This window comes from Sapajus apella, unplaced genomic scaffold (genome assembly GCF_009761245.1).
Source record: "Sapajus apella isolate SASKATOON/1434 unplaced genomic scaffold, GSC_monkey_1.0 scaffold68, whole genome shotgun sequence".
In the NCBI taxonomy this organism is placed as follows: Eukaryota; Metazoa; Chordata; class Mammalia; order Primates; family Cebidae; genus Sapajus; species Sapajus apella.
Window position 1 is genome coordinate 6,277,336 of NW_022437008.1, and position 16,614 is coordinate 6,293,949.

The 16,614-nt window shown below is 50.1% G+C and overlaps 1 protein-coding gene across 2 annotated transcripts in view; it reads right to left on the minus strand.

Moving 5' to 3' along the window:
* Positions 1 to 2,966: 2,966 nt before the first annotated feature.
* Positions 2,967 to 16,614, minus strand: part of GPI (glucose-6-phosphate isomerase) — a 41,193-nt gene continuing 27,545 nt past the window's right edge. For both annotated transcript variants that reach the window (XM_032249102.1, XM_032249100.1), the window contains exons 10-18: positions 10,278 to 10,338; positions 9,812 to 9,855; positions 9,518 to 9,670; positions 7,156 to 7,285; positions 6,930 to 7,006; positions 3,978 to 4,106; positions 3,682 to 3,757; positions 3,529 to 3,595; positions 2,967 to 3,419 (exon numbers count right to left, since the gene is read on the minus strand). In XM_032249102.1, coding sequence (XP_032104993.1) covers positions 3,284 to 3,419; positions 3,529 to 3,595; positions 3,682 to 3,757; positions 3,978 to 4,106; positions 6,930 to 7,006; positions 7,156 to 7,285; positions 9,518 to 9,670; positions 9,812 to 9,855; positions 10,278 to 10,338 — 873 coding nt within the window. In that variant the 3' untranslated portion in view covers positions 2,967 to 3,283. The remainder of the gene's footprint in view (positions 3,420 to 3,528; positions 3,596 to 3,681; positions 3,758 to 3,977; positions 4,107 to 6,929; positions 7,007 to 7,155; positions 7,286 to 9,517; positions 9,671 to 9,811; positions 9,856 to 10,277; positions 10,339 to 16,614) is intronic.

Sequence of the window (16,614 nt, forward strand, 5' to 3'; positions counted from 1 at the left end):
AAAAAAAAAAAAAAAAAAAAAAAAAAAAGAACAACAATAAAGTTCTTAATTTTTAAAGAAACACACCAAAATGCTTATAGATTAAATATCTGAGGTTTGCTACCACATAATTGAGGAGGTGGGATATAGATACAGTAAGATTGGCCATGAGTTGATAATTGTTGAAATTTGGTGTCAGGCACATGGAGATTTATTCTATTTGGGTTTTGTATGTTTGAAAATTTTCACAATCATTTTTGTTTTGTTTTTGAGACAGAGTCTCGCTGGGTCAACCAGGCTGGAGTGCTGTGGCACGATCTCGGCTCACTGCAACCTCTGCCTTCTGGGTTCAAGCGATTCTCTGGCCTCAGGCCCCTCATAGCAGGCGCCCGCCACCATGCCCTACTAATTATTTTATATTTTTAATAAAGAAGGGGTTTCACCATGTTGGCCAGGCTCGTTTTGAACTCCTGAACTCAAGTGATCCACCCACCTCAGCCTCCCAAAGTATTAGTATTACAGGCATGAGCCACTGCACCAGGCCAATCGTTTTTTTTAAATCCTGCAGCACAACATGGGTGAATTTCAGAAGCATCATGGGAAGAACCTAGCCACAAAAGGTGCCGTTCTGGTAAAAGGAGAACTTTAAGGGAAAAAAATCACATCAATGGTAGTCAGGAGCTGGGATGAGGGAGTAGGAATGGACCACAACAGAGCATCAGGAACTTTTTAGGGTGAGGAAAATGCTGTATATCTCATCTGTAATAGTTATAAGACTGTATATACTAGTGAAAACTCAGAACTGTATACCAAAGAAAGGTGAATCTTATTATATGTAAATTATACCCCAATAAACCTTTTTTTTTTTTGTGTTGGAGTTTCGCTCTTGTTACCCAGGCTGGAGTGCAATGGCACCATCTCGGCTCACTGCAACCTCCGCCTCCTGCGTTCAGGCAATTCTCCTACCTCAACCTCCTGAGTAGCTGGGATTACAGGCACGCACCACCATGCCCAGCTAATTTTTTGTATTTTTAGTAGAGACGGGGTTTCACCATGTTGACCAGGATGGTCTCGATCTCTTGAACTCGTGATCCACCCGCCTCGGCCTCCCAAAGTGCTGGGATTACAGGCTTGAGCCACCGCGCCCGGCCTAAACCTGACTTTTAAAAATATACCGGCTGCAAAAACATTATTTCAGGATTCATAACATGGTATGCAAAGGAAATGTATGTTTTTCAAGGATCTACACCTCAGAAGAGGAAGCACCAGCCTCTGTGTTGTTCGGCTCTAGCCCAGGAGATGAAACCTGCTTACTCCTGTTCTATCACACTTCAACCTGACAGCTTTAAAAGACTCTGTGATGCTGGGCATGGTGGCTTGCGCCTGTAATCCCAACACTTTGGGAGGCCAAGGCAGGAGGATCACTTGAGCCCAGGAGTTCAGGATAAGCCTGGGCAACACAGTGGTGTTACCAGTGGAGGGTCCTGACTACAAGTCGTCCAGGTTCTTGGAATGCTGAACAAAGAGTTGGACAAAACACACAAAGCAATGCAAGAAAGAAGGAACAAAGAGTTTTATTGAAGCGAAAGTACACTCCACAAAGCAGGAGGAGGCTCAAGCAAGTGCCCTGTTTGAAAAATCTGGGGTTTAAGTACCCTTTAGTGGTTTCCTATTTGGTTACATCCTATGTAAATAAAGACTTGGCCTGAAACCAATCAGAGGCTGAAGTGAACACTCCCTTGTCTCCAGACCCTATTCTCCTGCCTCAGTGAGACCCTATCACTACAAAAATTTAGTTTTTTCTTTTTCTCTTTTTTTTCTTTTACAACACTATATTGATCTACCAAAATTTAGAAATGAGCTGGGTGTACAGGCATGCGTCTGTAGTCCCAGCTACTTGGAAGGCTGAAGTGGGAAAATCACCTTAGCCTGAGAAGCTGAGGCTTCAGTCAGCTATGATTGCAACACTGTAGTCTAGCCTCAGCAACAAAGACCCTGTCTCTAAGAAAAAAATTTTTGAATAGGCTGGGTGTGGGGGCTCATGCCTGTAATCCTAGCACTGTGGGAGGCTGAGGTGGAAGGATCTCCTGAGCCCTGGAATTCAAGACCAGTCTAGTCTAGGCAACATAGCAAGACCCATCTCTACAAAAATTTAAAAAACTAGCAGGGCATAGTGGCACAACCTGTAGTCTCAATTTTGGGAGGCTGAGGCAAGAGGATTGCTTGAGCCTGAGTGCTTGGGGCTGCAGTGAGCTGTGATCAGGCCACTGTACTCCAGCCTGGGCAACGGAGCAAGAACCTGTCTCAAAAAAAAAAAAAAAAAAATCAGGCTGGGGTGCAGTGGCTCATACCTGTAATCCTAGCGCTTTGGGAGGCCAAGGCAGGCAGATCACCTGAGGTCAGAAGTTCAAGACTGGCCTGGCCAACATGGTGAAACCCCATCTCTACTAAAAATGAAAAAATTAGCTGGGTGTGATGGTACATGCCTCTAATCCCACCTACTTGGGAGGCTGAGGCAGGAGAACCAGGGAGATGGAGGTTGCAGTGAGCTGAGATCATACCACTGCACTCTAGCCTGGGTGACAGAGCAAGACTATGTCTCAAGAAAAAAAATCCTGTTTTCAATGTCTGCCTTTTAAAGTGAAAGAATTACCCGAGCATCTTGCCAGGAGATGGCAGTCACCCTTGGTCTTGTCCAGGAATTCACCCCAAACAAAATCTCAATGCAATTTTTAGAACCATCGATTAAACGGAGTATCTAATTTCTCCAGTCACAGAGGTGAGGAGTAGAAAACAGTTTTGGGATTTGGTGACACAGGCCAAGTTGCCCTCCTGATTGATTGTGCCCTCACCCCACTACTGTCTTCTCAAGGCACCGTGCTCCACTCTAGACCTGCTCACCACTTAGTGTTCAGTGTCCACGGAGGCACAGCCTGCGTCCTGCTGAGCTCACCTGCCTTATGCTACATAAAGCACCATCTCAGGAAAAAAATCAGAGGCTGAGCCCTACAGCCTCCTCTGCGGCATCTTTATTTTTCTACATGGGATGTGAACAGTGTCAACATGGGTCAGAAAAGTCAGCTGCACAGAAACACTTCAGCCAATTGTAACACAGAGGGAGGGCAGATATGGAGGGGTTTGGGGGTAGCAATTCGAGACCAGCCTTCCCCGAAAAGGGCTCGTGGTCCAAGCCCGCAACCAGAGGGCACTCTGGGTGGGAGGGGGCCAGGACCATGCAGTTCCGGCTCTGGGGAGGAAGGACGAAAAGGAGCAGTCACAGAGGAGGCTGTGGCTGAGCACGAGTTTATTGGACTTTGGCCTCACGCTGCTGCTTGATGAAGTTGATAAGCCCGTTGGTGGAAGCATCGTGAGAGGTCACTTGAGCACTGCCATCAAGCTCAGGCTCAATTTTCTTAGCCAGCTGCTTTCCCAGTTCCACTCTGCCAAGAAGGGAAGGAAGAGTGGTATGAGGAAGGCTCTAACGTTGCTACTAAAATCCCTGAGCTGACCCAAAGGCATTCCCAGCCTTCCCCTAAGTGAGCAACTCACCCCCACTGGTCAAAGCTGTTGATGTCCCAGATGATGCCCTGAACGAAGATCTTGTGCTCATACATGGCTGCAGAGGTGACAGACAGGGCACGTCAGGGCTCCGCAAGCCCATTCCAACCTACCCCAAGCCAGGACCTTCCCCTACTCACTCACCGACCAAGGCTCCAAGCATGAATGGTGTGAGCTTGGTGAACACAATAGAGTTGGTTGGGCGATTTCCTTCAAAGACCTGCAGAAAACACCAAGGAATGTCTCTAAGCAAGTTCTGATCCCCAAACTCCTAGAAGGGAAGCACGCTCTGCCCCAGAGGCTGAGACGTGCAGGACTGTGAGGACAGGTCCTCCCACTTTGTAGGACAAGCCAGGCATGCCCCAAGCCCCTGCCTGGTGCCACAGCTTCACCCCTCCAACTCCAGCATGCGCCCTGAAACTGACTGCAGCAGTGCTGACCTTATGTGGCAGCAGCTTCTCAAGGTCCTCTGGACTCTTGCCTGCGGCCTGCAGCTCCTTTCGGGCCTCGTCCGTTGATTTACCCCTCATCAGGGCCTCTGTCTGGGCCAGGAAGTTGGCCAGGAGGATCTGATGAGAGATATCAGTTATGCTTGAGAGCACTGTCTGAGCTTCAGGCAGAGGGACAAGACCGCCTGGCACTTCTCAGCAGGGGTCAGTCCCAGCCTGGGTCAGTCACTGGATAGCTCAGCTGGAGAGGGACACATCCAATGACACCTCAAGGCAGGGAACAGTGATAACCACTCTTTAAGGGCTACGCACTACTTGCCAGGAGTCCTACTAACAATTTTACCAACATTTATCTTTTAAGATCCTAAGAAGGTAGCTATAGTGCTACGCGCCTGTAATCTCAGCTACTTGGGAGGCTTAGGCACGAGAATCACTTGAACCCAGAAGGCAAAGGCTGCAATGACCCGAGGTCGCACTACTGCACTCCAACCTGGGTGACAAAGTGAAACTGTGTCTCATTAAAAAAAAACAGAAAGAAAGAAAATAGTTGGATCCTAAGGAGGAAAGTCATCATCGCCCTGTTCTAGTTGAGCCTCGGGTTCTGCAAGTCCACAGTGCTGGATCTACAGTGCTGGGAACAATCAGAATCCAGGCCACTGACTCCAAAGCTAGTGCTACCATAACCCTGTGCTGCTCTGCACACCCAAGACAAGGCACAATAAATTCCCTGAAGGAGCTCAAGGCCAGCTTGGGCAACATGGTAAAACTCCATCTCTACAAAAAATAAAAAAATCAGCTGGATGTGGTGGCATGTACCTTTTCCCAGTTACTCAGGAGGCTGAGGTAGGAGGACTGCTTGAGCCCAGGTGGGTGACGCTGCAGAGAACCTGATTGTACCACTGCACTCCAGCCTGGGCAACAGAGCAAGACTCTGTTTTTTTTTTTTTTGAGACGGAGTTTCACTCATGTTACGCAGGCTGGAGTGCAATGGCGTGATCTCGGCTCACTGCAACCTCCGCCTCCCGGGTTCAGGCAATTCTCCTGCCTCAGCCTCCTGAGTAGCTGGGATTACAGGCACGCACCACCATGCCCAGCTAATTTTTTGTATTTTTAGTAGAGACGGGGTTTCACCATGTTGACCAGGATGGTCTCGATCTCTTGACCTCGTGATCCACCCGCCTCGGCCTCCCAAAGTGCTGGGATTACAGGCTTGAGCCACCGCGCCCGGCCAAGACTCTGTCTCTTAAAAAAAAAAAAAAAAAATTAGCCAGGCATGATGCACATCTGTGGTCTCAGCTACTCAGGAGACTGATATAAGAGGACTGGTTGAAGACTATAGTGAACTATGATTTGGCCACTGCACTCCAGCCTCAGCAACAGAGTGACATTCTATCTCTAAAATTAAATTAAATTAAAGGGAAGATTTTCCTGGATTATCTAGTAGGCCCAATCTAATCACACTGGCCCTTAAAAGTAAAAGAGGGCCAGGACAGCAGCTTGCGCCTGTAATCTGAGGACTTTGGGAGGCTGAGGTGGGAGAATCACTCGAGCCCAGGAGTTGGAGACCAGCCTAGACAACATAATGAAGCCTGTCTCTATAGAAAGTTTAAAAACTGCCGGGCGCGGTGGCTCAAGCCTGTAATCCCAGCACTTTGGGAGGCTGAGGCAGGTGGATCACAAGGTCAAGAGATCGAGACCATCCTGGTCAACATGGTGAAACCCCGTTTCTACTAAAAATACAAAAAATTAGCTGGGCATGGTGGCGCGTGCCTGTAATCCCAGCTACTCAGGAGGCTGAGGCAGGAGAATTGCCTGAACCCAGGAGGCAGAGGTTGCGGTGAGCCGAGATCGCGCCATTGCACTCCAACCTGGGTAACAAGAGCGAAACTCCGTCTCAAAAAAAAAAAAAGAAAAGAAAGAAAGAAAGTAAGTTTAAAAATTAACCAAGCATGGTGGTGTGTGCCTGTAAGTCTCAGCTACTCGAGGGGCCGAGGCAGGAAGATTGCTTGAGCCCGGGAGTCGAGGTTAGTTAACTGTGATCGTGCCACTGAAGTCCAGCCTGGACAACACTGCCCGACGCTGTCACTTAGGGAATAAAAGAAAAATGTAGAAAAAGAAGGTAGACAAGTCAGCCAGAGAGATGCAACAGAAATTGCAAGACAGAATCAAAGCTTCAGAAGGATTTAACCTGCCATTATTGGTTCTGCAGTGAAGAGGTCCACAAGCTAGGGAATGCAGGTGACCTTGAGAATCTGAGAACAATCCTCTCAGGCCACAGCAAGGAAGCTGAACCTTAGTTCCACAACCATATGGAAATGAATTATGCCAACCACCTGACAAGCATGGAAAAGGCTTTTCCCCTAGGGTCTGCAGAAAGAAACACAGTCCTGCTGACACCCTGACTGCAGCCTATAAGACTCTAAGCAGAGATACACCAGAGCCTGCTAGACATCTGAGCTTCAGAAACTCTGAGACAGGCCAGGCGTGGTGGCTCATGCCTATAAGCCCAACACTTCGGCAAGCCGAGGCAGGTGGATTACTTGAGGTCATGAGTTCAAGACCAGACTGGCCAACAGTGAAACCACGTCTCTACCAAAAATACAAAATAAGCTGGGTGTGGTAGTGTATGCCTATAGTCCCAGCTACTTGGGAGATTGAGACATGAGAATCACTTGAGGCTGGGAGATGAAGGCTGCAGTGAGCTGAGATGGTGCCACTGCCCTCCAGCATGGGTGACAGAACAAGACTCTGTCCCCACTCCCCGCGCCCCCAAAAAAGAAGAAACTCTGAGATAAGAGTGTTGTTCTAAGCCTCTGTGTTTGCTGTCATTTGTTATGGGAGGAATAGAAAACTAACGTGAGTGCCAACCAATGCATCAGGTTTTCAGAGGTCTGGGTGCAATGTGAGCCAGATCCTCAAATGCGGCCAGATGGGGGCTCTTACCTTGTGATGCAAACCCTTCCGTATGGGGTGCTGAGTCTGGACCGGGATGAGGAAGTCACAGGGTATCATCTTGGTGCCTGTGAAGGGCACTGTGGTCACCCACATAACCCCAGCCCACGGGAGCTAGCCATACAGCCTAGAGGAGGGCACTGACCTAACTGAGATGTCTCTTCTGGAGGGTCCTTTCCCTCCCCAGCACCACCCTGCCCAGGCCACAGGAGCCTACCTTGGTGGATGAGCTGGTAAAAAGCATGCTGGCCATTGGTCCCTGGCTCCCCCCACACAATGGGGCCTGTTTGGTGGTCTACACGGGTGCCAGATTTGGTGATGTATTTCCCATTGGACTCCATGTCACCCTGGAAAAGGAACAGAAACCCAGCCCTTGGCAAAATGAAAGAACCTTTAAAAAGAAAGAAAGAAAGAAAAAAAAAAAAACCCAACCCTCTACCTGCAAGTCTTGACCCTTTGTACACTGTACCCACATCTGGCTCCTTCCTGCATCATGCCCAAGTCCTGCCCAGATGCTCCAGGCAGACCCACCCTGCCCTAGCCCTGTGAGGGGGACATGCACATGTGTCCGCAGGCACGATCCCTTTCCTCCCCACACCTGTGAGGACACAGCCTCCCAAGCTTTCCAGCTTAGGCCACTCCGCAGGAAGAACCCATGCCCAGGAAAAGGTGGGTCTGGAGGTCAGGCGAGGACCTCCCTTAAGACAAAATTGGTCACAAAATCAACTCATTTCTTAAGGGAGAGCAGGCTGGGGTCCAGAGTGCACAGCTTTTTTTTTTTCCCCCCCAAAAGACAGAATCTCACTCTGTCACCCAGGCTGGAGTACAGTAGTAGAATCACAACTCACTGAAGCCTCGACCTCTTGGGCTCAAGCAAATCTCTTGCCTCAGCCTCCGAAGCAGCTGGGACTACAGGTACCATACCACCATGCCTGGCTGCTTTCAGTTTTTGGATTTTTTTTTTTTGAGACAGTTTCGCTCTTGTTGCCCAGGCTTCAGTGCAATGGTGCATTCTCGACTCACTGCAACCTCTAGCTCCAGGGTTCAAGTGGTTCTCCTGCTTCAGCCTCCCAAATAGCTAGAATTACAAGCATGCACCACCATGCCCGGCTAATTTTTTGTATTTTTAGTAGAGGTGAGGTTTCAACATGTTGTTCAGGCTGGTCTCGAACTTCCAACCTCAGGTGATCCACCCAACTTGGCCTCCCAAAGTGCTGGAATTACAGGCATGAGCCACTGCGCCCTGCCGGATTTTTTTTAGAGACAGGATCTCACTACATTGTCCAGGCTGGTCTCCAACTCTTGGCCTCAAGAAATCTCCCACAGCCTCTGCCTCCCAAGATGCTGGGACTGCAGACATCAGCCACCATGCTCGGCTGACAGTACAGCCTTTGAGGGCTGTCACCTCAACTAGATACTAGGCTTTGGGTACCCACCTGGGCCCTGCTCATGACAACCCTCACAAAGGCAGCTGGGATTTGGGGAACCTGGGCCTCTCCTTCAATCACAAGATTTGCTTCCAAGTATTGGTGGAGCCTTCTGTACTTTCCCCAAAGCAGTTCAAGAGCTGCTGGACTCAGACTGGTTTTGTACTAAACAGGAGCAAGGACGGTAGGGCACAGTGGCTCAAGCCTGTAATCCCAGCACTTTGGGAAGCCAAGGCAGGTGGATTTGTTGAGGCCAGGAGTTTGAATCCAGCCTGGGCAACATGGTGAAACCCCATCTCCACTAAAAATACAAAAATTAGCCCAGCATGGTGGCGTGCGCCTGTAATCCCAGCTACTGGGAGGCTGAGGCACAGGACTTGCTTGAACTCAGGAAGCAGAGGTTGCAGTGAGCCAAAATCACACCACTGCACTCCAGCCTGGGCGACAGGATAAGACTCTGTCTAAAAAAAAAAAAAAAAAAAAAAAAAAAAAGCAGGGACAGGTGTGGAAAAGCTTTCCGGAACATAATATCATGAGGAGAGGGCCTGTTCAGCCTCTGGGGGCTCTGGAAATCCCAAAGGAGAAGAGGCCCATGTAGCCCAAAGAGGCTACCACAGACTACATACAGATATGCTTTTCTGGACGGATAAAGGCAGTACAGGCTATAAGGGGTTCCAGCTTGCAGCTCTATCCTATGGCCAAATTCTACCTCCTCACACAGGGACAGACCCAGATCCTCATATCTGTACCAACCAGATCCTACCTCCTCAAAATCAGATATTAACAGACCCAGGTCCTCATTCCAGAGCTCGATCCTATGTCCTCAGACACTATCGTGAGCATGCATAGTGATGTGCAAGAAAGAAGTGACCCCAGCTGAAGAACATCCCGAGCCAAGCCACGACCTCCCTAACCAAGGCATCATGACCACCGGTCATACCCCTCCCATAGAGGTCAAATGCAAATGACACTCAAATGGAACCAACTTCAATTATAAAGATTCATCCTGAGACAAGGGGCACAAACAGACCTTGGCCAGGCCCAAGGGCAATGGAGCAAAGAGCACCTGGAGGAGCTGAAACCCAGGTTCCTGGACCTCCCAGACCCCCCACAGAAGCTGCTGACTCCAAGGCCTGGCTTGGCAGCTGGTACCTGCTGGAAATATGCAGCAAAGCGGTGGAGGTACTGGTCATAGGGCAGCATGGCGTGCGTCTCACACCCAAAGCAGTTGATATACCAGATACCCAGGAGGGCCAGCAGGATGGGGGCGTTCTTCTCCAGTGGCGTCGTGCGGAAGTGCTGGTCCTGAAACAGGAGCAGCGTGAGTGGGAGCTGAGCAGTTGCATGGGATGGGGAGGGACAGGAGAGTGGGGAAAAAAAGGAGGACCGGGACCAACACACATGCCTCTGGCCAGCACCTGGCAGAGAACCAGCCTCAGCACTCACCATCCAGTGAGCCCCCGAGAGCAGCTGCTCGAAGTTGTCAAAACCTGTGACACAAAAACAGTCAAAAGAAGTGGTCACACCCTGCACCCTGTGGGCAGTGGGCGCAGCTCCTTCTGCAACCACGAAAGGCTGCATGGAAAGCCAGAAGACACAACATGGGAGGACATGGGCCCAGAGAAAGCCCCTCTGGTGAGAGGTGGACCTGAATGCAGGGATCTAACTCTGCCTAGGAAGGGAGAGGGACAGAATTGCAGTTTTGAGGGGCAGAGACAGGGGCCAACCTGTACACCCAAAAAAACCCAGACCTTCCTTCTGGACATGAAATAAACATCCCAGCCAGCTGCAGAGAAGCCAGCAGCCTGTGAAGACAGCATGGTGTTTGATGGGACACAAGCCCCCTACCCCTAACCTTAGACTACAACACTGTCTCCCACAGAGGCTGCAAGACACAGAAACACACACTCACCCACGTGCAGGGCAATGGACAGTCCAATGGCCGACCACAGCGAGTAGCGTCCTCCTACCCACTAGGAGAGACAGAACAAGGTGCTGAGGGAGGGCCGGCACACCCCGCCCCCCACCTCCTGCCAGAAACCCTGTCCCTGGCACAGCTCTTGCACAAGTGCATCTCAGAGGGCCATGGCCCAACCCACCTCCAGAAAGCAAGGCAGCAGGCAGGTGCTGGTGATGCATGGGAGAACCAACAGGGCAGACTACACAGGGAACTGACCACAGCCACAAGACAAACTGAAGGCCTTACTTACCATGGTCTTCCCAAGAGGTCAGGCCCTGTCTCTGCAGACACCAGCAGACCCAGAGCCTCATACCTGTGCCAGGGCCCACCTCCTCAGACACGGACAGACCCAGAGCCTCATACCTGTGCCAGGGCCCACCTCCTCAGACACGGACAGACCCAGGGTCTCATACCTGTGCCAGGGCCCACCTCCTCAGACATGGACAGACCCAGGTCTCATACCTGGGCCTAGCCTTACCTCCTCAGACACTGGCAGACCCAAGGCCTCATACCTACACACAGCTTTAACCCTTTAGACATGGACAGACCAGATGCTCGTACCTGTGCCAGATCCTACCTCCTGAGACACTGACAGACCCAGATCCTCATACCTGTACAAGATCCTACCTCCTCAGATATTGAAAGACCTAGATCGTCATACCTGTACGAGATCCTACCTCCTCAGACATGGACAGACCCAGATCCTCATACCAGGGCCAGATACTACTTCTTCAGACACTAGAAGACGCAGACCTTCCTACCAGGGCCAGATCCTAACTCCTCAGACATGACAGACCCAGATCCTCATACCAGGGCCAGATCCTACCTCCTCAGATACTGACAGACCCAGATCCTCATATCAGGGCCATATCTTACCTCCTCAGATACTGACAGACCCAGATCTTCATACCAGGGCCATAACCTACCTGCTCAGATTCTGACAGACTCAGATCCTTATACCAGGGCCAGATCCTACCTCCCCAGACATGGACAGATCCAGATCCTCATATCAGGGCCAGATCCTACCTCCTCAGACATGGAGAGAGCCAGATCCTCATACCAGGGCCAGATCCTACCTCCTCAGACATTGACAGACCCAAATCCTCATGCCTGTAACAGATTCCTACCTTCTCAGACATGGACAGACCCAGATCCTCATACCTGTACCAGATTCCTACCTCCTCAGATATTTAAAGACCCAGATCCACTAAACAGGACCAGATCCTACCTTATCAGATACTGAAAGACCCAGATCCTACCTCCTCAGATATGAACAGACCCTAATACAAGGGCCAGGTTCTACCTCCTCACACATTAACAGTCTGAGATCCTCACACCTAGGCCAGATCTTACCTCCTCACACAGTGACAGACCCAGATCCTCATGCCTCAAACAAATTCGTACCTCCTTAGTCATGGAAAGACCCAGATCCCCATATCTGTACCAGATTCCTACCTCCTCAGATACTGAAAGACCCAGATCCTCATACAGGGCCAGATCCTACCGTCTCAGACACTGAAAACCTAGATCCTCATACCTGCACCAGATCCTATCTCCTAAGACATGAACAGACCCAGATCCTCATATCTGTACCAGATCCTACCTCCTCAGGCATGGACAGACCCAGATACTCATACCTGCACCGGATCCTACCTCCTCAGACATGGACAGACCCAGATCCTACCTCCTCAGACATGGACAGACCCAGATCCTCATACCTGCACCAGATTCTACCTCCTAAGACATGAACAGACCCAGATCCTCATCTCTGTACCAGATCCTACCTCCTCAGACATGGAGAGACCCAGATCCTCATACCTGCACCAGATCCTACCTCCTAAGACATGAACAGACTGAGATCCTCATATCTGTACCAGATTTCTATGTCCTCAAACATAGACAGAATCAAATTCTCACAGCTATCCCAGATCCTACCTCCTCAGACATTGACAGACTCAGATCCCGATACCAGGGCCAGATCCTACCTCCTCAGATACTGACAGACCCAGATCCTTCACAAGCCTCATACCAGGGCCAGATTCTACCTTCTCAGACATGGATGGACCCAGATCCTCACACCTATACCAGATCCTACCTCCTCAGACATAGACAAACCCAGATCCTCACACCTGTACCAGATCCTACCTCCTCAGACATGGAGAGACCCAGATCCTCATACCTGTACTAGATTAATACCTCCTCAGACACTAACAGACCCAGATCCTCATGCCAAGGCCAGATTTACCTTCACAGACATTGAAAGACCCAGATCCTTATATCTGTGCCAGATCCTCCCTCCCCAGATATGGTAAGAGCCAGATCCTCATACTCATGCCAGATCCTACCTTCTCAGACACGGAGAGACCCAGATCCTACCTCTTCAGACATGGCGAGACCCAGATCCTCATGCCAGGGCCAGGTCCTACCTCCTCAGACATGGACAGACCCAGATCGTCATACCTGAACCAAATTTTACCTCCTCAGACATGGACAGACTCAGATCCTAATATCTCCGCCAAATCTTACCTCCTCAAACACAGACAGACCCAGATCCTAATATCTCTGCCAAATCTTACCTCCTCAGACACGGACAGACCCAGATCCTAATACCTCTGCCAAATCTTACCTCCTCAGACATGGACAGGCCCAGATCCTAATACCTCCGCCAAATCTTACCTCCTCAGACACTGACAGACGCAGATCCTCATACGTATACCAGATTCCTACCTTCTCATTGACAGACACAGATCCTCATACCAGGGCCAGGTCTTACCTCCTCCGACATGAACAGACCCAGATCGTCATACCTGAACCAAATTTTACCTCCTCAGACATGGACAGACTCAGATCCTAATACCTGCACCAAATCCTACCTCCTCAAACACAAACAGACCCAGATCCTAATTATCTCTGCCAAATCTTACCTCCTCAAACACAGACAGACCCAGATCCCAATACCTCTGCCAAATCTTACCTCCTCAAACACAGACAGACCCAGATCCCAATACCTCTGCCAAATCTTACCTCCTCAGACACGGACAGACCCAGATCCCAATACCTCTGCCAAATCTTACCTCCTCAGACAGGGACAGACCCGGGTCCTAATACCTCTGCCAAATCTTACCTCCTCAGACACGGACAGGCCCATATCCTAATACCTCCGCCAAATCTTACCTCCTCAGACACGGACAGGCCCAGATACTAATATCCCTGCCAAATCTTACCTCCTCAGACACAGACAGGCCCAGATCCTAATACCCCACCAAATCTTACCTCCTCAGACATTGACAGACCCAAATCCTAATACCCCACCAAATCTTACCTCCTCAGACATTGACAGAAGCAGATCCTCATACGTAAACCAGATTCCTACCTCCTCACTGACAGACCCAGATCCTCATACCAGGGCTAGATCTTACCTCCTCAGACACAGACAGACCCAGATCCTACCTTAACAGACATGGAAAGACCCAGATCCTCATACCAGGGCCAGGTCCTACCTCCTCAGACACTGACAGACATAGTTCCTCATACCAGGGTCAGATCTTACCTCCTCACACAATGACAGACCCAGATCCTCATGGCTCTAACAGATTTCTACCTTCTCAGACATGGAGAGACCCAGATCCCGATACCTGTACCAGATTAACTCGTCAGATATTGAAAGACCCAGATCCTCATACCAGGGCCAGATTCTACTTTATCAGACGCTGAAAGACCCAGATCCTTATATCTGCAACAGATCCTACCTGCTGAGACATGGATGGACCCAAAGCCTCACACCTATACCAGATCCTACCTCCTCAGACATGGAGAGACCCAGATCCTCACACCTGTACCAGATCCTACCTCCCCAGACACTGACAGACCCAGGTCCTGATACCAGGGCCAGATCCTACCTCCTCAGATACTGACAGATCCAGATCCTTATACCCATACCCAGATCCTACCTCCTCAGATGCTGACAGACCCAAAACCTCACAAGCCTCATACCAGGGCCAGATCCTACCTTCTGAGACACTGCCAGACACAGATCCTCACAGCTGAACCAGATCCTACCTCCTTGGACATGGAGAGACCCATATCCAGATCCTCCTCTTCAGACATGGGCAGACTCAGATCCTGAAACCAGGGTCAGATCCTACCTCCTCAAAAACTGACAGATCCACATCCTTCTACCAGCACCCAGATCCTACCTCCTCAGATACTGACAGATCCAGATCTTTATACCTGTACCCAGATCCTACCTCCTCAGATACTGACAGACCCAAATTCTCATAAGACTTATACCAGGGCCAGGTCCTACCTTCTCAGACATGGAGAGACCCAGATCCTCATACCAGGGCCAAATCCTACCTCCTCAGACATGAGAGACCCAGATCCTCACACTTGTACCAGATCCTACCTCCTCAAACATGGATGGACCCAGATCCTCACACCTATACCAGATCCTACCTCCTCAGACAATGACAGACCCAGATTCTCATACCAGGGCCAGATCCTACCTCCTCAGACATGGAGAGACCCAGATCCTCATACCAGGGCCAGATCCTACCTCCTCAGACACTGACAGACCCAGATCCTCACAGCCGTACCAGATCCTACCTTCTCAGACATGGAGAGCCCAGATCCTCATACCACAGCCAGATCCTACCTCCTCAGACACTGACAGACCCAGATCCTCACAGCCGTACCAGATCCTACCTCCTCAGACATGGAGACACCCAGATCCTCACGCCTGTACCAGATTCCTAACTCCTCGGACAGGAGAGACCCAGATTTTCATACCTGTACTAGATTTGTAACTCCTCAGATACTGACAGACCCAGATCCTCATACCAAGGCCAGATCCTATGTTCGCAGAAATTGTAAAACCCAGATCCTTGTATCTGTGCCAGATCCTACCTCCACAGACATGGACAGAGCCAGATCCTACCTCCTCAGACATGGACAGAGCCAGATCCTACCTCCTCAGACATGGAGAGACCCAGACCCACATACCAGTGCCAGGTCCTGCCTCCTCAGACACTGACAGATCCAGATCCTCATGCCAGTAACAGATTCCTTACTCCTCAGACATGAAGAGACTCAGATCCTCATATCTGTACCTGATTCCTATCTCCTCAGATGAAAGACCCAGATCCTCAAACCAGGGCCAGATCTTACCTTCCCAGACACTGAAATACCTAGATTCTTATATGTGTGCCAGATCCTTCCTCCTCAGACACTGACAGACTCAGATCCTGATAGCAGGGCCAGATCCTACCTCCTCAGATTCTGACAGACCCAGATCCTCATAAGCCTCATACCAGGGCCAGATCCTACCTTCTCAGACATTGACAGACCCAGTTCCTCATACCAGGGCCAGATCCTACCCCCTCACACATTGACAGACCCAGATCCTCATGCCTCTAACAGATTCCTACCTCCTCAGACATGAAGAGACCCAGATCCTCATACCTGTACCAGATTACCTCCTCAGATATTGAAAGACCCAGATCCTCATACCAGGGCAAGATCCTACCTTCTCTGACATTGAAAGACCCAGATCCTTACATCTGCAACAGATTCTACCTCCTCAGACATGGTCAGAGCCAGATCCTCATACTCATGCCAGATCCTACCTCCTCGGACATGTAGAGACCCAGATCCTCACACCTATACCAGATCCTACCTCCTTGGACATGGAGAGACCAGATCCTCACAAGCCTCATACCTGTACCAGATCCTACCTTTTCAGACATGGAGAGACCCAGATCCTGATACCAGGGACAGATCCTAACTTCTCAGACATGGGGAAACCCAGATCTTCATACCTATACCAGATCTGACCTCTCAGACATGGATGGACCCAGATCCTAACACTTGTACCAGATCCTGCCTCATCGAACATGGAGTGACCCAGATCCTCACACGTGTACCAGATCCTACCTCCTCAGACATGGAAAGATCCAGATCCTCATAACAGGGCCAGATCTTACCTGCTCAGACATGGGGAGACCCAGATCCTCACACCTGGACCAGATCCTACCTCATTGGATATGGAGAGACCCAGATCCTCACACCTATACCAGATCCGACCTCTTAGACATGGATGGACCCAGGTCCTAACACTTGTACCAGATCCTACCTCATCGAACATGGAGTGACCCAGATCCTCACACCTGTACCAGATCCAACCTCCACAGACATGAGACCCAGACCCCTACACTTGTACCAGATCCTACCTCTTCAGACACTGACAGACCCAGATCCTCACACCTGTACCAGATCCTACCTCCTCAGACAT